This window comes from Anopheles merus, chromosome 2L (genome assembly GCF_017562075.2).
Source record: "Anopheles merus strain MAF chromosome 2L, AmerM5.1, whole genome shotgun sequence".
Taxonomy (NCBI): Eukaryota; Metazoa; Arthropoda; class Insecta; order Diptera; family Culicidae; genus Anopheles; species Anopheles merus.
In genome coordinates this window covers 21,609,297-21,629,552 of record NC_054083.1, presented here as the reverse complement: position 1 = coordinate 21,629,552, position 20,256 = coordinate 21,609,297, and the positions used below count along the sequence as shown (strand labels likewise).

The following is a 20,256-nucleotide window of genomic DNA, read 5'->3' as shown; positions in this document are numbered from 1 at the left end:
GAGAGAGAGAGAGAGGAGCGAAGGGAGGGCGGAAGGTGGTTTGAGTCGGGATATGCAGCGTGACATCAATTGCAGTTCTCATTTCTCCTCGCGTGTGCAGTTGAGTGTGGCAGGTGAAAGCACGCCGGAGGATGAGATGATGAAGAACGGGAAGAAGTAGAAGAAGAAGAAGCAGACGGACCAAGAGAGGAGCTCCAGCCAACCAAGCGAACGAAACGGGGCTTTAAACTGCGGAGGGTAAAATAAATATGAAATAAAAATAAAGTACACACAGGCAGCTCTCACAGTCACACACAGGTACACAGATTCCCTCTTCAATTTCGCGCGCTTTTAACATGTTTCGGTGTGAAAAGATTATGACGGGAAGGCAGAGAGAGAGAGAGAGAGTGGATAAGAGGATTCCTTCCGAAAGGGATTGGAATTAAATGCAACGCGCAACATAAATAAATAAACGTGTGCCCACCGCTTTTGATTCTATGCAAATATGAAAGCCCGCCGTCTCTTTAGGTCAGAATCGGAAAGGAGGGACCCTTCCGCCCTTACTCCAGCCCTTCTCACCATCACCAATGAAAGCAAGGCCATACTATGGAGTACACGTCTCTCTGTACACAACGGAGCTTCACCGGCTCTGTACGGCGGGACCAAAGATTGGAATAGATGATGATTGTACGCCCCTGGGTTATCCTGGGTTAGAGGTACCAGTACTCTCTTGGGTGAAACGAAATAAAGCAAAACCTGACCCGACGGCGTGTTACTTGATCTCTCAAGCCTGAGTGTGGTGTGGTGTCTAAAATGTTAGACGTGCGGAAATACCTAAACCCGACCAGAGAAGGATATCGTTTTGCCAGCGATATGTCTCGCTGGATATAAACGTATATGTGGTGCTGTTTTGAGGGTGCCGCAGAGAGGGCAGAGGGGTACATGATAGTTGTTCTACTTCTTCGTTGCCGTTTGCCGACTAACGGATTCCCCCTTAACCGTATCGTATAATGCTAAATCGCGCCCTGAAAAAACTGTTTGTTGGATGTGTCTGTGGGTTTTGGTGAGTGCTAAATAGAGGAAATTCAACTTCTACTTGTGAACCGTTTCGATTGCTTTTATTCCGACTGCAGTGACTGGCAGTTTTGTTTTTAGTTTTTGGAGCCTGCGAAACTGCTGCGTTGGTGTTACTTCCGGGGGTTGTTTTTTTCGAAGTAATTGGAATGTGTTTGTAGAATTTAGACTGGCTTGCAGCAGCATATAATGTGTGTGAGAAGCTTTTCAAGGTTTTTTGTGGGATGAGATGGATCCATTTTCATTCTGTGTTGAATGTCTGAAAATATGAATTTTAAGTAATCTGTTACAAGTTTTCATTTATGGAAGACCAAATATGCTCTCTATTACAGAATTATTGCAGTTTTTCAATTGTTGGTTGCTATAAAATCATTGTTTGTGAGAAACTATTCCTCGATCTAGTCATTCCAACAGAGGAAATTGTTAATGCGATGGTAGAATTACGTGTTTTTAAGCAATTCCAGAAAGGCTCACTGTATCGCCTTCTATTTATTACCCAAGTGGCTGATTATCTTATGAAGCAGTTCGATGCGTCAATAAACCATTAAGCTTATTCCGCGTAAAACGATGACTAAATCTGCCTTTTTAAGTGCTTGAATGATTATTTTGTTTCTTTGGTGAGGTAACATTGTGATCTGTTCTATCCTTTCCTTTTATTTAATGGCTTGGAATCAGCTAAGTCTGTTTCTTCTTGCTCTAATTCTTCATCCTCTAATCTGATGATATTCTTTTATATTTGTAAACCCTTTTCCGTAGTTTTGCTTCGGGCCACATCAGCTTGTTCGACATTCTACACCTCCTTCGTGTGCTCATTGTCAATTGCGCTCAATTTAGCAGCCCGTTTAAAAAGAACGCCTCCTCGGCGGCCCATCTCTTTATTCCATCCTCACTTTTGCATTCTAAAAAAAAACAAAATCCGCTGCAAAACATTTTCGGGGGAGTGTTAGACTGTGTAGAAGGAAGTGCTTGCGGCACGGCGACGATTCGAGTAAAGCGATCCGATCCGGGGGTTAAATTTGAAATTCTAACCTACAGGGCGCACTTCGATGTTGTTTTTTTTTTTCTTTCGGCACGGTTCGAATTGAGTTAAGAGCTTCCCCCCCCCCCCCCCCTCAACTGGAACATTTCTAAGGCTTCCTTCCCGCGCAGGTCGGAAGGCAGGTAGGAAAGAAGAGCATCGATTGCTTGCATCCACAACACCCTTCCTCGATCGTGTTGCTTGAAAGTTGGAATCCATCTTGCCTCGAGCGACCGCCAGCAGCAGCAGCAGCAGCAGCAGCAGCAGCAGCAGCAGCAGCAGCAGTGGTTGGAATCGTTTGCAATCGTTCGGCATCCCACCCGGACTCGAGAATGCAACCGATGACGCAATCCGATGCCAATGACGACGTCGACGACGTGGCAATGGGATGTTAAAAATGGGGCTAAGGTTTCAGTCAGCACCCAGTAGAGTATCAAGCGAGAGAAGGCGAAGAGGAAGAAGGAACAGAGAGCCAACCAGAGGGCAGAGGGTTTGACGTTTGATCGTTGCTTGTCGATCGTTTAAGTCGAGCATACGGAGCGCGCTTAGTAATGGGTTCGGATTTAAAATGTGTGCTGCCCTGTTCGTTCCTTTTTTCCATTTGAATGAGTTTGGCGTTCAACGCACGTTTGAATTGTTTTTTTTTAAATTGCGGAAAGTGCAATACGTCTGAGTTGCTTTTAGTTGTGCAGCTCTTTAAGCCGGTTGATTTTATTGCGGAAGAAGATGTTTAATACAAAAGCGATTCATTTGATAAAGCAAATCAATAGTCAATCATCATCACCAAGCAATCAGATGATATTCCATTAGTGAAGTATGTTTCATCTCATTTGATCAGCATTTAGATGATGATTATGTGATTTAAATTAAAGTTCCTAAGTTGGATTTGTCATGTTCCATGCTACTATTGTGATATGATTTGCCACTGTTGTAAGAGTAACTTTAAGGGCAAACTTTTGTGTGATAATGCTTGCATCATTTGTGTTATTAAATAATCTTTGTTTTTTTGTTGATTTAATATGTCATTTATCATTTAAAAGTTTTATTTTATAAGACTTCTGGACAAAAAACGCGATCTCATTACGCGAGCATGCACCCCACATTGTCTGAAAATCCCGTTCCGAAGGAACCAAAGGTTAAATTTGATAATTATAAATCTTTTTGGGTCAGCTTTTCTCAGTGCGATGATCTTTCTGAGTAAGTCGAATGGCGACTGGCTGCGCTCTGTGGTGCGCAATCACAATTCGCGATAATAGTCCTACGATGTGCAGTACAACCAACATGGGCTGGTGCCTCACCTTTTTCTTTCGTTGCAATTCTCATCGCATTCGATGCAATTGACATTTACCGCAAATTAACCTGTTGTTGGAGTATTTCAGTTTGGGGCTTTTTCTTCCTCCTCGTTCCTCGACTTGCTATAGGGCCAAACCACAAAAACCAACCCTTCTTCGTATGCTGGGGTGTGCTTGCGTGCTGTTGTGAGTGGTTGTAGAGCAAAAACTGGGGTGAAATGCATTCGAGAGAGAGAGAGAGAGAGAGAGAGAGAGAGAGAGAGAGAGAGAGAGAGATATTGCACATTGCAATGCTTCTTGGAATCGATGCACCTTCGTCGAATCGTAACCAAACCAAAACCACTTCGTGTGCTTTGGAATGGGGTTTTTTTGTTGTTGTCTGGTATGAAAAATGGTTCACTTCACGCTTCTCTTTCGCTGGAAAAGAGCACGAACTCTGCTCGGAATGATGGGTTTGGATTGGCATAGAACATCTCCCTGCTGTTGGAGCAGTTTCTGGAGGATTAGTAGTTGTTTGAAGATAAATCGTGATCGATCCCACATGCAGTCGTTCGCCAACAATATTGAACATAATTTATCATCGACGCCCGAACGGCGGGATATGTTGCTCCTCTGCCTAAAGTGTGTTTGTTCGTGATCAACAGCAATCGCGTAACGCGAACACTGGTGGAGTTAAATCTTTATTTTGTTGAATCAATCGATTGTTTCGCGCTTAGGCAATAATTGCACATGTTTTTAGACAACAAAAAGAAGCAAGCCAAATATGCACACAACTGTAAATCATTCAATTGATGTTGTTCATAAAAAGCGGATGTGATTTATATTCTAAAAACTCTAAGCGCTTTGTGCCGCAAAACAAAACAATTTATTTTTATGGGCATTTCTCTTTTCCCCCGCTGAAGTGCATTATTTTCACTCGTTATGTTGTTGTTGGTCCATCGTTAGAGCCCACGTGAGCACGCGCTAGCTCTCTCCATCTCGCTGTGGCTTCCGATTCAATTAGCAAACCCGAGCGCGCCGAGCAGCTCATCACACGAACCTCGTCAGGAGCTCGTCAGAATCGTGATTTCGAAAATTTACTTACATTCCGGATGCAACAAACGCCCAGGACCCAGAAGAGAGGCCACACATCTCAGCAGAACAGGGACGGGGAGGATGGCATTACGACGGTGGGTTTGTTTGTCGTCCTCAACTCCCGCGAGACAACACATTCCTCCCCTTCTGTTCTTTCAGTGTGTGATCTCTTCCTGTTGGTGGATGCAGCTGCAAATGTAGGCAGCAGTAACACACACACACACACACGTTCGCTATCTTTCTTACCCACCACCTACCCAAGGCATCGTACCTTTTCGAACGACTTTTCTTCGTCGTTTCTATTGGCCTACGGAGAAAACAATCATTAGAAGGCATAACGGCAGAGCACGAAAATCGAACCGAGGCCGAAGATTGACTGTGCGGCCCGTCGTTGTCGTTTGGAAGCGAAAGAAAAGGCCATTCAATAATTTAGCCATGTTTACGGGCGATCTGTCTGTCATTTTGGCCGGCTGTTGTGGTGATGCATTTTGTATGCGCCGGGGCGAGCTGTTTGCTTTTGTCGTTCAGCTGCAGTGTTTGGTCGTAGCGGAGAAAATGGGGTCCCCCTGCCGCGCGGGAATCGTTGCATGAAGGCGCACTGTATTTACACTTTGTTGTCAGCTTGGAATGGATCTCTGTGACGGAGCTAAATCAGTGCTAAAATGTGTTCATCTCTGCGCCACGATTCGACTGGGATATGCAGTGCTCGGGTGTTAATGGTTTTTCGTAACACAGGAATTAAGGTTAAGCGTAGCAATTATAAGGTTTTTGTTTTAATAAAATATGGTAAAATTGGGAATTTCTAACTATTGTATCTGTTCATATTACAAGTGGATACATTTGATAACTTTCGTTAGCAGCTAATATATTTTTATATTAATTTCTTTGTCATAACAAATGATAAACTCTGTCTAACCCTCCTTTGCCAGTATTATTTAAAAAAATGCGATAATTCAATCAGAATCATTTAGAATCTCCTTTCAATCGCTGTTATTTTAATAATAGCTTTGCCTTTTCTTCCGATAAATCTACATGAAATTTATATTTTAAAAGCTATTTAATGAAATAAAAAAGTAAATAGTCGTGTGAACATCCTAAAAAAATATTCCTTCAAATCCTTTGCTGAACATTGCATTCCCGCCACGCGTCATCCCCAGAATCTCTCAGCAGAGAAGCTAAACGAAATTCGAAACAGTGTCAACAACCAACGATACAAATGGGCTTTGACACAGGCTCTTTGTGCTTTGACAAAACGATTTGTAACATGATTACCTTCTCGAACAACGACACACATCTTCCATCGATGAAGTGATAGATCGTGTGTGGCATTGTTGTCCAGTCGGAAAGTGTGTCCGTCGCCGCCCTCTCCGCCTTCGAGTCCGGTCCCCATGAATGGGTTGGTCGTTCTCGTGTGCGTACGATTTTCACCCACTCACCAGGACAAATGGACAAATTGACCGGGCGTAAAAATAACCCCGTGATGTTTTTGGGGCTTGTTAAGGTTAAGTTTGGGGAAAGAAAACCCGCCCAAACGAGCGATTAGAAGCTCCATGCTTCTTCTCTCATACTAAAAATAGTGCCCCAAAAATGGTATTATATGTGGGGCGACGGTGTGCAAGCGGACAACTCGTGCGTTGGCGTTGAATTTTCCGGACTTAGAGTGTGTGTGCGTGTGTGTGTCTGTGTTGGAATGGATTTGTTGTCGGACTTTTCAATGAGGCAGAGGGACCCTTTAGGGCGCATCGCTTTGGTAGACGCTATTAGTTTTAGGGTCGTTTCCATTCTAGGCAACTATTGTTGGGCGGGAAATTCCACCTCTTAATCGCTTGCCATCGGATAGCCACAACTAAAGTACTAATCGTTGTTTTCATTCTCCTTTTCTCTTTCTTCTTGACACAGATTGTTCTACTCAAGCGTATGGGTGTTGTATCCTAAGGGAGCGATGTCGTCAAATTCCTGCTAATCCGGCTGACATCGATACCTTCCTTCTAGCTTCTAGCGCGCCGACAAACGCCAAACAAAGAGGAGGCGTACAAGCAAAAAGCGCGTCCAACGTAATCATCGTCCGCTCTGACCCGGGAGAGAGATAGAGTAACAGAGGCTCACATTTCCATTCGGAAAGTGACACTCATTTGGAACGAAGCGCGCGCGGATAACTGCCGTGAAATAAAGCTGTGTTTTTCCTTTACCAAAAACCAGCGTGTGCCTGGTTGGTTGGATAGTGGTATGCGCCAAATACCACGAGTGCCTTTCGGGCGTGTTGTTGCTGCAAGCGATTTGTGGGCGAACTGGCAGAACGGTGCACACACGGCGTGATGGTCCGCGCTCCGAAGGCTGAAGACCTTGGCGAGCGCTCCGATCGAACCAATCGATCGATCAATCGATCCTTTACGCGGTGAAGCATGTACCACCTAAACACACATGGGCGATAAATGTGAAGATAGAGAGAGAGAGGGAGACGAGAACGGCTTGAAACGTGAAACGTGTACTACTTTTTTGTTATCTCATTAATTATCGTGTCTTGTTTGCACCGATTTTAATCTCCACCATCTCCTTCCTGCTGCGATTGATAAATTGTAGAGCATTTTTAATTGATTCTGTTTTTCCTCTCATTTTAGGAGACTGAGCGTTCCTGAGTGAAATGAAGTGTAACTAAGGTGAAGTGAAGTGAACCAGCAACAGCGCAACACAAAGCGACATTGCGAACCACGTAGTCCGGAAACGAGCGCAACGAAGAGTATCCTTTCGGGCTCGATAGGATACAAATGGCAGCAGCAGCAGCAGCAGCAGCAGCCTGACTGAATGCCCTTTTACAGCGTCCGGCTGTGTTCGGTTCGCGCTCCGCTAGCTTTTTCCGGCCCGGAGAGACGGATTAGCGCTTCCGGGAAATGTGATCGCACCGGGTGTTCCCGCTTCTTTGCCTTCGGTCCAGTGTTTTTGGTAGCAACGTGTGTAAATTCGAGCTGCTTGTGAACGGTGAAGCCTCATCCTCCTGTAACGGGTCCACACAAGTGTGTGTGAGTGTGTGGTTCACCACCCGCGCACAACGAGGGGATGGTCATTGCAGTCGTTGGAAGTGGAAAAGCAGCAGCGCGGTATTGATTTTCCCCCCATTTTCTAACGTGCAGTAGTAGCGTTAGATAAAACACGAGTCGTATTCCCCATCACCCAGTGTGGTGTGTGTGTGTGTGCGTGTGATAGCGTGAACGAGCGAGTGTTGATAAAGCGGGAGGCCTTACGAGGCACGCCCCATCTAAAATATCTAGCAAGAAGGATAACAAAAAGTGTTTCGGTGGGAAGTGAAAAGAAGGAGTGTGTCCTAGTGGGCAGTGCTACACCATTCGTTTATTATTTCATTACATTTTGTTGCTCCGTTTTGTGTCAGTGCGTGTGTGAGAGAGGAAGAAAAGAAGTTATAAAAGAAGCACATACGGTCGTTTTTCCACGCGCGCGTTGTCCAGTGGGGGGTGGGAAAATCTATCGAATACATATTGTTTCCGATCACGTTTCTCTATCAGAGTGTGTGAGCACGGAAAGAGCAACAATATCGGTAACAAAGCGATAAATCTAGTGGAAACACCCATTGGCACACCTCTAGCAAAGGTGGATTAGAAAGAATCATTTCGGTTCGGTGTTCGGCGAGGAACGACGATGGACATCGGAATGGATCGAAGCGGTACGGATGCCGGCATGGCCACCATCGGTTCGCTGTTTCAGCACATCGTCAACGAGATGAAGGTATGTGTGTGTGCGCGCGCGCGATCTATGTTTATTTTATTATGTACAAGAGAGGTTTGCGCAAAGTAGCGACATAAATAAGGGTTGCGCCAAATATTCTTCTGCACGTCACGTTTTGGGGTTATCTCGAGCCCGTCTCGAGGCGCATTGCCTTAACCAGCTTCACCTGCTCCACAAAGGATATTATAGGTTGCGCACAGGACGATGCGCATTATTTCACTGGTACAACTTCCCAAAAGAAAGACTTCAGTTAACTTCTCTCGCTCACGTCGTTTTGCGGGTCACGGGGTTGTGTCACGTTTGCGTTGTTTGTGTGATGCTGGCGACTGTTGTTTTGTGTGTGCCGGTATGCTCATTGCCTGTTTTTAATCTACCCAGTATGGGCTGCTTCCGGTGGCAAAAAAAGCTGCACCCCCCCCCCCCCCCCCCCCAAACCCAATAACAACTGGCTGCGGCGGCGGGGATGCAAACTTTGTGCGCCATCCCTAACGACCCTTTTTCCTTCCCTTTTTTCGTTGGCCTCCAGTTCTCCCTTTTCTTGATTCGTTTGCTCCTTTCGTTCGTTTTTCGTGCTAAGAAGAGAGGCCAAAGGGGTTTATTGTTTTAGTTATGTGTGTGTTGCGCGCCTCCCGGCCTTTTGCTCGGAATCGGGGACCGCCGTTAGCGCGAACAGGAAATGGAACGGAAACGCACCGCCGAAAGGGATGGTTGCACACCACTCCCTGTGTGTCCCTTAGCTGTATACACTACAAACCGCTGCATTGCTCTCTGCCAACGGCAAGACGGCGAAGAGTGGCAAAGGAAATGAGATAAAAGTAATTTTTATTTTTAATCTCCGATCAAGATGGCAACGGCACGATCTGTCATAAATTCTCATTCTCTTGCTCTCCCTCTCTGTGTCTTGTGACCCAAACTCCCGTCTTCTTCCTGCTCCATCGACCAGAAAAGGCTTGATGGTGCACATCGTCGGGTTGTTCCGGTTTTTTTTTTTGTCGCAGCAACACGCACGTGCCGCCGGTTTTCTCTTCATCCGTAGGACTGCTGACCTGTTCCCCTTCTCAGTTTGCTTGTGTCATATGTTGACATTTGTGTGTGTACTATTTTCATGTTTGTTCTGCTGCATTTGGTACCTTTTTAATGGTCTTCTTTTTGCTTGGTTTTTCTTGTTTGTTTAGTTTGGCTTATAAACTTTTCATATTCGTTTGGTTTGTTGCACATTGCTTAGCGCAGTTTTTTTTCTTTCATGTTTTTCTTTCGTTTTTTTCTATTTTCATATTCGATTTACTTTGTAGATTTTCTTGGTTTTACTTCGGTTTATTATTTTTGATTTACAACATTTCTTATAACAATTATTATTAAAATTTATTATTTTTAAAAAGGCCAACTAAATAAACTTATGCGTTCTAGAACATGTAACATAAACATCACAATAATCATGTTCGTGTGCACAGCTCTCCAGCTCCTCGTGACAGTCTGTAATATCTCATAAAACTTAAACTCCATCCGAGGAGGTCTGATTAACGCGAAATCTAGAACATTTCCTTGCAACTTCTCGTCGAAATCCACTTTAAACCGTTGCAGTCTTTGAATGGCGGATGCTCACGAGTTTTGCTTTTCCTTCTGCCACCTTTTCGTGGCAAACGTCGGTTTACGTGTCTGTGAATGTGCATTTCATATTCCGCTCACAGAAAATGTGGTGTGTGCATCGTGTGTGTGAGTGTGCAGTGCTGAAGGCGGGGCGGGGCGGGGCGGGGAAGAAAACATCGCAAGAATTGTGTCAAAAGTGTCGTAAAATGCAATGTGCAACTTAACACGCGAGAAGCATAAAAGAAAAGGAACCCTTCGGGTGTGATGTAAGAATATGGGTCAATTTTGGATTGTGATGGCGGCGTGTGCAGAGCGGAGGAGGAGGGGGTTTTAAAAGGGCGCCCTAGTGAAGTGGTGCGTGTGTGTGTGCATGCTTTGAAGTTTCAAATTCTCGTTCCAACATCACCAGAAAAAGGCGAAATGATTCAATTCATGGGCCACTTTTCGGTTGATTCCGTTTGCTGGTTTGGCCCTTTGTATGCAGCGCCCCGAGCATATCATTTTTCCGAGACACCGACCGATTCTTCGTAATGCGACAAAATATGTCAATAATGTACGGCTTATTGAAATCAATCAAAATTGAATGTCAACGCTCGCGCGCGCACGTCTCATTTCGCCATTGTTGCAAGGGCAACACCCCATTGAAGCATATCGAAATCATATTACCCGTTTCCTTACCAGCAGCGGAAGATGAAGTTGACGAATCAATTTACCAGGCCAATCGGGATCTACATCTTTCTCACGCATAGAACAAAACAAAAAAAAAAAGCCAAAAAGAAAAGGGCGATAAATGCGTGACATTTGAAATCGATCTATCAATCAAAAATGCCGCTCCGTACGACGCAACACCGTATTTCTCGGTCACTCGGCCGATTTGCTGTGTACCGTTCACGGTATGGGGTGCTTTTCACGAGGCACGCGTGATAATCTAATTCATACGCGCTGGCACATAAATAAATATAACCCCAACGCCTGCCCACTTGCTTTATATTGTGTGTGAACCTTCGAACTTGTGAACTCTCCGGAAGAAACGACGACGACGGCGTTGTTTGAGTCGTAAGCGATAGACGAGATCCTCTATCGCAAGGTGCAATCGGCAGGAAAAGGCAGCCCGTGTCCCAGATCGATGACTTTTGCACGATCGATCACTGCATGACGTGTGCTGTGCGATGACTGACACGCCAAGATGTATGCTTCCAAATGCCCCGCACAATCATCCCACACGCAGCAGGCGGCGTGAGCATTTATTCAGATGTGAAGGCACATCGTTTACGCACCAGCCCCGTGTGATGGAGAGCTTAAAAAGAAAGAATAAGGCCAATCGATCGTTTTGCTCGCTTCATGCGTTATTAACATAAATCAACTCCAATTTGGGACGTGCTGGAAAGAAGATAGGCCATTTGAGTGCAGTGATTTTCATTTCCATTCCATCAATCTCACAATAAATTCATCGAGCGAAACCGATTGTAGCTAGAAACGTCTTACACTTGTTGTTCTAAGCAGCTACTAAGAACGCGGTAGGAATTATTTTTAAAACCTAAAACCAGACTGATGATAAACACGCACACATCCATACGCTGCTTTGACGCGGCCGTACTCGAAGAAAACACGGCCTAGCGACGGCGGCGGACCGCCCCAGCTCAATCCGAGTTCAATCGCCTTAACCCAATGAAGGAGATGTGTGTATGCATGGCTGGGTCTCCCTGTTTGGCGTATAGCTGCCTGGTGCTTCGTGCGATGGGTGTGTTGGTGTAGGCCAACATTGCCCACCGATAGACACAGCGGGCTGCTAAGGGCTGGCGTGTGCGTTTTAGTGTGTTTGAACCACGGGCAAACGGGCAAGGTGCAATGATCGAAAGGTGTGCGTTGCTCTCCCCCTTTATTTGCCAGACGAAAGTCTAATTGTTATTTTTACACCTTGCGGCGTTCACTAGAAACGTGTCTACGGTATTAGGATAAAGTGATAGAAGAAGGGCGTGTTCTAAGCAGGAAGTATAGGGGAGGAAGGAAGAGTGAAATAGATGTGTTTTTTTTCTTTTTGTTGGCAAAGATTTTGTCGGTCTCTGGCTAGGAAAACGTGCGTTAGACACGTACAATTTGGCCATAAACAATGTTGTTTTTAGTACATAAATGATTTGCTGTCACAATAGAATGTAATGACTTTTACAAATTTAATTTAAAAAAATGAAATAAAAAAAACCATAACAAAATCATTATTTTTTATTATTTTGTTTTATTTGGTATTAATTTGAACGTACTTTTTTGTATCTAATAAGACTTTAAAGAAGGTTGGCAATCGATGTTCAATTTATGACTTCGGATTGTTCAACTTTAAATTTGCTTTTTTTAAATTAAAAACAGCAACTAAATGAGGGTTGTCCAAGGGTTTTTTTTTGTTGATTTTTCCCATTTTTTTATCGGGTGCTTCTCATAGTTTTATGGATCGTTTCCATGATTTATTGAACGTAATCCAGAATTGTTGGTTCAATTGTATTGATGCTTAATCAGACTGTATTTCTGTATTTCTTATAAAGGGCTGATTTTGTCAAGGCAATTGCATAGTTTTGGGGGAATTTTAATGCTGGATGTGTTTACATACTTGCATGCTTTCAGGCGGACTGTTCTAACGTGTATTGTAAAACGGTCAAGACGTGTCTTTTTCAAGATCTGTATTAAGTGTTTAGCTCTAAAATTTTTTTTTATTTACAAACTCTACAAACGTCTACGACGGCGTCTTCAAGAATAAATATTTTGAATCACATTCGTAGTCACATTTAACCTCATTCATTTTATACTGAAGTATGCTGAAACTTGTTTTGAAATGTAATTAAAGAAACGTCAAGCGTATTGCATCATAACTGCAATCCTGCATCCACACCCAACACAATCCGTTACACATTCGAGACAGCGTTCTGCATCCGACAAACTGTGTTTTATAATAATTTATTCCAAAAATAGCTGCACATCTTCGAACGCCCCCCCCCCCCCACGGTTGCATCTCTCGTTCTTACATAAGCCCGGAAGTTGTGTTAATTCATCCGATCGATGATCGTCGAACAAGGAAACGGCATTAATAAACCAGAACCCGCAACAAATCCCCGTCTCTCTGTTCCCCCTCGTTCCGTCTTCGTTGTTCTATTTCTTGCACGTTACTCGTGCCCTGTCTTTGAGCAGCAGCTGCAGTTGCAAAAAAAGGAGATCGCAAACCGTCAAGATTCGCAGCAAAAATTACCGTAACACGGAGCTCGCTGCTGCGCGAAGGAACGCCAACCTTCAACACGACCACAATCAGACCGAACGGATCAGTTTCGCCGAGTAGAATCTTGTTTTTCTTTCTTTCTGCTTTTCCATCGCCCTTTACTGCTGTGTATACTCATCCTTCATTTCCACCTATGGGTCGTGCATCATCATCCCCTGTTTGTGGTGTAAAAAGTGCAACGCGCGTGGCCTCCAATTTCCGGCTCTCTCTACTTCTTTGCGCACACACAGGGTTTTTTTGTTGTTGTTGTCCCTCGGCATTGCTGCGTGGTTCTGCTTCACAAGATGACACCGTGAAGATGCAACCGAGAATATCTTTTCGTAGGGAGAGATGTGTACACTTAAACAGAGCTCGTACGCTATTTTACAGCGGAGCAAATGAAAGGAAAGTAGTAGAAAGAGGGACAGTTATCGAAAGCAACCAGCAGACGGAAACGTTGTGTTCATTCATACTACGGTTGGGCAAACTGTTGCGCTTTGTTTTTTTTTGCCACCCGGTGGCCGCCGGCACACCACCATCACCACCCGAGAACCGTTTTGGGTGCAACGAAACTGCAACAACCGCGCGCACCACACACTGTTTTAACGGTGCTGCGCGCGTGTGCGATCGTTCAACTGCAATCTTTCGCTGCGCGTCGTGTGCAATGGATGGTGGCGTTTCTTTTTCCTCTCTGGAGGCAGCGCTATCTGGTTTGAGATTCTGGCAGGCCAGGGTTGCCTGCAGCGCGACATACACACAGGCCCACAGCTACAAACACGTCTTTTTGTGGTGTAACGATCGTGGATCGTTGCGGAAAAGCATAGCAAACAGATCGACAGATCTCGTATTGAAGGTTTTTCGATAGGAAACGGGTTGGCGGAGAAATGTCTTGAGAAATGCATCCAAACGCGGGGACCGAGAGAGAAGGGAAGAAGAAGGTTTGATGGTGGATTGAGAGAGGAGTGAAAATGTTATTCATAGCATTAAGAGAGTTTCAACTGTTTTGAAGCAAGAATTTGTTTCAATTTTGTACCGTTTTCTCTTACGGCAAGACTCGTTTTACTGTTTTTTTTTTTTTAAATTAAAATGCAAATATGATTTCTTATATTTTACGTTTAAAAATACACAACATTTCGGTTGTGAAAATATGTGTTAGTATTTTTAAGTTAAAATAAAACTTTATGGTAATGAAGAAATAGAACATTTCTTTTCCCCTTTTTGTCGCTTTGAATACTTCAAACTTGATTCTGGTTCTGCCTGCTGGTTGGTGTTGTAATTGAACTGCATCTGTACCTTCCCTTTTCGCTTCCGCTTCCCACTCTTGAACGCCCGCCCTGCCCACATCCAACAGAAGTGCAATTTCGAGAGCGTGACTGTCGAAGATTGCTGGTTGGGTTTAATTTCGTGCTGTGTAGAGCATCACTACATCCCCAGACACTACCAACTGGTCTTATGCGAATCGTTCTCAAAGTGCGAATGGATCTTGGAGGAGGCAGGTTACAACTAGCACTGCAACGCTGCTTCTCCTCTCACACACCGTGTGTAGTGTATGGCGTAATTCTGTTCCGTTTCCCTTTGGACGTGGGACGCTGCAAAGGGAACTGCTGGAGAAACAGTTTCGGGTTTGATACGATATTGCGTTAATTTAGTTTGATGAACTTCTCGCGCCACTCGGCCCAAAGCAAGAAGCGCATCGCGCGAACTGACGCGGCTGCTGCTGCCCGGATCGATTGCGCAATCGATGGTGGTGTTGGCGGAAACCACCACCACCACCGAGGCCCGATGTGTTTGTGCGTTGTTTTGGATCTTTTATAACGACGACGCGCGCGAGATATTCATCAACAGCATCACTTTGCGCGGTCCTGGGATGCGTTTTTTTCTGTTTCTCTTTCGCTTTTGTTATGTTTTTTTTTTTGCTTTGTCGCTGGGAACATGCAGCCATAACAGTAGCACTTAATGAAACGCGTTGTGCGTGTTGCCACTTTTTGCTACGATGCCGCGTATGGTGTTTCCTTTTTCCTCCGGAAACAACAGGGGAGTTGGAGAAGCAGTTTATTGGCTGTGTGTGCGTACATGACGCGCAAGTTAATTGAAACGATTATGCTGTTCGACTGGCGAGGGATCAATTTCATTACCGTCGATATTTTGCCGATCACAGGATGAGAGAATTTCGTTTTTTGAATTTCGTATTAAAACAGTTGGATAATGAAAATGCCAATTTTGTGAGGAAAAAAATTTTGTTGTTGTAATCAACAAAACTTCACTCGCAATTAACCGGATGTAACTACTTTGGAAGATTATTTTGGTAACCCTCCTTATTTTAAAAAGCAGTGTAAAAATACTTGGCTTGTGCTGGTTAGCAATTCAAAGTCAACAAATTAGCTCATAATTCCCGAGCGGTGACTTATCTCTCGACCCGACCGCCTTGTTGACCATATGGCGCCGCATCCTATGGGGAGGAATTGGAAGCTTTACGTCACCTTGGTTCGTGCTAAAAAAATAAAAGTATTGCAAAAAACCCACACACCAGCACCCAACAAATTCTCTTATCATTGTTGAGCAAACTGCGCATCCGCAAAGGACGGAGTGAAATTCTTTGCAAAAAAAAAAACCCACGACATCTGTTCGTTCTTATCGGTGCATGAGGTAATTGCCCTCTTTCGAAAGCATGTTACGTTATCTCGGTTGAGTGGTTATCGACAACAAAAAATAAGTGCAAAATGTAAATGTTAACGATTTAAATGAAAAAAGTATTATGTTGAAATATTGGCTGTGTAGGCTTTACTCAAGGATATCCCCCTTAATGTAGCGTTCCAAAAGTGGGAGGATTAGCCTTTCGCTTCTGTTCCTCTTTCTCTTTGTGGGATTATCCTCCACCACCAGCACCAGCAACACCGGAAAGTGACCCATTGATATGCTAATTAATTAGCTTCTGTCAGCTTTTTGTCGTACAAATGGGGGATGGCTTTTTTAAGCATCGGTAGATGAAGTCTTGAAGACTCCCGCTGGAAGAAGAGATAGAGAGGGAGAGAGAGAGGTGCTGACCAAAAAGTGTCGGCCCAATTACGGTCGGTGTCACTCAGCCGTGGGCTGCCGGCTTCAAAATTTGGATTTATTGGAAAACACTCAAAACACTGTCACGCATCGATCATTCTTCGTACCAACTTGGGCAAGCATTCTATTCTTGTTTTATCTGTCCTTTTTCCCACTATCATCCTGTCAGTGTGTTCCATATTTTCTATCAAAAGAAACATGAGTTAGATTTTTATTCATTCCGACACCTGTCAGCTGTCATGAAGAAATCCCCCCGATCACAGCAAATAAAAAACTCACCCTTGAAATTATGTGATGGTTGTTGCTGTGTGGACATGTAGGTGGGATCACCAACGCTTTTCAGACACTCCTGCCAGCGTCTGCAATCTTCTCGTAGATCCACTTCCCACACGGGACCATTTTAGGATCGTTGTCACACAGTACGGGCGTCTTCAGGCGCCACCACAGCAGGCACTGTTGCGCTCCTCTCGCATTCGGTGACACTAATCGGATTTTATGTTTAACACACATCCACCACGGCGGTGTGTTCTGCTATGCCGCGTCGCTATGTGTGTGTTTATCTCCATCGCACGCGCAAATTTACGCGCCAGCCAGGACGCGTTTCACTCTGGGGGGAGGTCAACCAATTTGGCAAAGGGCCGTTGTGTGGGGTTGCAAAATGAAGCAGGGTGAATATTAATCACAGTGCAATAAATATGCTTTTGCGGTGAAAGGCCTCGGGTGATGTGCAGTAGGTTTTTTTGGTTATATTTTTAATGTCATGGGTGAGATATTGTGATTGGAAAGGAAAGAAATTAATCAGCTGTAGTATGCAAACAATAAAGGAGAAAAAGGCAATGGCCATTTTTTGTATGTTTCCATTCCCACTTACAAACCAAACGTCCAATTTTAAGTGGCTTTAACCATCGCACAAAGCTTCATTTGTCAAATGTGAAGTGCATAAATGATTTATAGCAAAACGATTTATATCACTGAACATTTGACCTCTTGAAAACTCAAGCGAGAAATATAGCCATTTTCGGTGAGTGTTTAATTTATAGAATGACGCAAATGCTGTGCTAAAGAGAAGTAGTGGGAAAGGACCGTAAATGTGTATTTGATCTGTGGCAAAAAAGGAAACACGAGACTAAAATCCCCCAAAAGACTCAGCTGTCCCAAAAATGGCTAGCTTATTTTCTCAAGAAATCAATTAACTATCGACAATCCCTGACTTCCCGTCGGAGCAAACGGGGGTTTACGCGTCCGCCAGCAAGAAGTGAGCAAGGCGCGCGTTACAAACGGTAGCAGCGCCCTGTGACCGGAAGGTGAAGCATAAACGCGCTCGACGTGGTGCACGATCACACACACCAACCGTGGTCTGTCGTTTCGGGGTGACACCAAAATTTATTGCTCAATATCTTCCCGGTGTGGCGGGTCCGAGAGTCGTTTTGTATGGTACACGCACTGGAAAATGCGGCGGTCGCGTTCGTTACGGGGGGAAAAAGTGTTAATAATTTAAGCTGACCCGTCGTCGGGTGGGTGGTGGCGCGCATAATCTTGCACTCTTCAGTCGGTCCACTCTGAGGAAAGAAGAGGCAATCGAGTTGTACCGGTTCGGTTGATGAGGCAGGCAGGGGAAGGTGGCACATGTCTGTGTGGGACGCACCTTGTGGAAAGAGTGATTTCTTTGCACGAATCGCCTCTACGTAACACTTCCGACCACGCATTACTCGGGCGCGTCGTGTATGGTCACCTTATGGTCAGTGGCCGCGCGCAAAGTGGACGTGTGCGGGGCGGCGACCTTCAAAATAAATTGTTAGGTAACGGTTCTCGGCTTTTTCTCGTCACGAAGAAGTGTGGGATCGAATTGAACAGTGTATGGAATTGCGATCTAAGGAATTTTAACATTTCTCAAATAGTTCTCTTATCGCTTCATTACTACTGCAATTGAATATCATTACATTTTACGCAGCATCACTGTTGCATGCAATACAGTGTCGTGTTAAGCTTTCGATATTGTGCAAGAAAGGTCGTGAGTTAGATTCCAGCCTTTTCCAGTCTTATTCTATCGCACAACAGGCGATGGTGGACACCGGTTGTAATAAAATTAATAATTGTTTAATCTATGTTTGCACAGTAATGCAAAATAATTGGTTAATGTAGTTACAAAAACAAATCTCTTGTTTGTAACACAATCGTATCCATTCGCGTAAAGATTGATTTGGCGGCCGTTAGCAATTTTTTACATATTAAAAATTGAAAGTTCGTTTAGCAGAGTTTGTAAGGCAATTTGGCAATAAGTATATCTCTAACACAGTTGAGGATTTCAACAACACTGAAGAAGAAATGAGTTTATTGTATCTTTTTGAGTAGCCCATTTTGTGCCTTATAAGCTAAATAGATCCAAGCGATACGGCCAACTAGGCCGTTCTTACGAGAAATATAAGCAAAAAGCTAAATAAAGCTCTATTATGCTTTATTCTCATGAATGTTTGTTCCCTCTACTCCTCCCATAAACTTTTCAAATCCTCAATTTACCGTCAATAGTCACTCCATCCACACACACACACACACTCGCTCGCCGTCCGTAGGCGATGATAACTAAATTGTTCTCCAGCATAATATTCACTGACAATTCCGGGCCGGTTTTATTTTTGCCGTTGTGTTATGCCGCCCACAATTCATCTCGAACTTTGGTCCCCTATCACCCCCCCTTTCTGCTTCCCTACTGTACATCCCCTCCTTCACCGATACTGCACCCGACCCCTCCCCCTCTGCTCAATGAAACAACTTCGTTCGCGTGTGCGTAAGCGGAACTCGCATCCTGAGCTCCTCTCCTCCACTAAATTGCGCTCTGAAAAGTTGCGATGTGCTCGCTTTCAATTTCAAAACCCACCACCACCAGCTCTCCTCCCGTTTTCATATGCATATGGTGACAGAAAATATGCAAATTTTACCACGTATGGCGTCCCGCAGCCTCCGGCACAGCACCTAGCCGCACGGCACATGGTTTTCAATTCGTTCCGATGCTGCGGCTGCGGCTGACTGTTTGTGCGCGGGTGTATGATAACCACCCATCATCCCCTCTCTCCATCATATGAACGCTACCTTTCCTTTACGCAACTACGACGGCCCACACTTACCCCCTTTGCCTCCCCTTCCCGTGCGCACAGACCAATCATCCATTTCCCGTATAATTATGGGGCGCACAGCCGACGAACCTGTGGCGGTGGTGCGGTTTTCCACCTACACTCAGCGGATACCGACCGGGAGACGAAAGATGCAAAACTTCAAACCAGAAGAAACAATATTTGTTAACTCAACCAGTATGTCTGTGCCGATTGATTCTACTTTGGGGCGCCCGTATATATGTTTAAGAGATCGACTGGCACGATTTTTTTGCTGCTCCTTTGCTCCTCTGCTGCTGTTGAAGCTATTAATGCTAGGTTGAATGCCGAAGTGATTGAATTATTCATCGAGCTCTAGAGCGACACAGGATGGCTTGGAGGGTGTGGGCAATGCCGGCAACACACCATAGTCATGATTTGGTGTTGTTGTATTGCCTTCTTTTATTTTTGGTCGGTGGATGAATCGTGATTTTGCTATCTTTGATTTTGCGCCTAAGGGGAAGCAGAGCAACAATGTGCGTGTGCGGTGTGTTAGTTGAGCTTTGTCGGGGAATGGTTTCAACACGTTCAGCACGCCGGTTTTGATGCTTTTGTCTTGTTAGCTTTGTCTAAGTGTCTTCAAACGAGCTTAAGGAAGGATTTACGAAGAGGCATTAACCCTTAGGCGAGTGATCTTTACGATTGATATTCTATTCGTTATAATATATGATTCGCTTCTAGAAGAGTTTATGCTAAATTCAGTTCAATGTCACATCACATTGTGTTTTTTAAGTACCTTATCCAATAGTATTGCTCAATTTCAGGCATTTTGCAATGGCTCTCTAAAGCTTATGTTGTATATTACCGTACCAAACAATGTGATAGCAATAGTAAGGCATTATTAATTGACATTAAAGACTCATAAAATCTCATAGGGCCGGTCTGGTGGTACAGTCGTCAACTCGTGCGACTTAACAACATGCCCGTCATGAATTCAAGTCCCGAATAGACCGTGCTCCCATACGTAGGACTGACTATCCTGCTATGGTAACAATAAGTCACTGAAAGCCAAGCTCACTTTCACTAGTGGGTACAGGCGGGCCTTGACCGACAGCG

General features: G+C 44.5%; 1 protein-coding gene across 19 annotated transcripts in view; it reads left to right on the top strand.

Moving 5' to 3' along the window:
* The window catches only part of LOC121593524 (uncharacterized protein DDB_G0283357), a 73,765-nt gene that overhangs the window by 10,921 nt on the left and 42,588 nt on the right, over positions 1-20,256 (top strand). For 18 of the 19 annotated variants that reach the window (XR_006004796.1, XR_006004797.1, XM_041915943.1 and 15 more), the window contains one exon: positions 7,056-8,175. Coding sequence is in view for 17 of the 19 variants with exons in the window: in XM_041915943.1 (XP_041771877.1) it covers positions 8,089-8,175 (87 nt within the window). In the remaining 2 variants the exon portion in view is untranslated. Of the gene's footprint in view, positions 1-6,502; positions 6,923-7,055; positions 8,176-20,256 lie in introns of those variants that run through there. The other variant, XM_041915936.1, reaches the window with a different exon arrangement.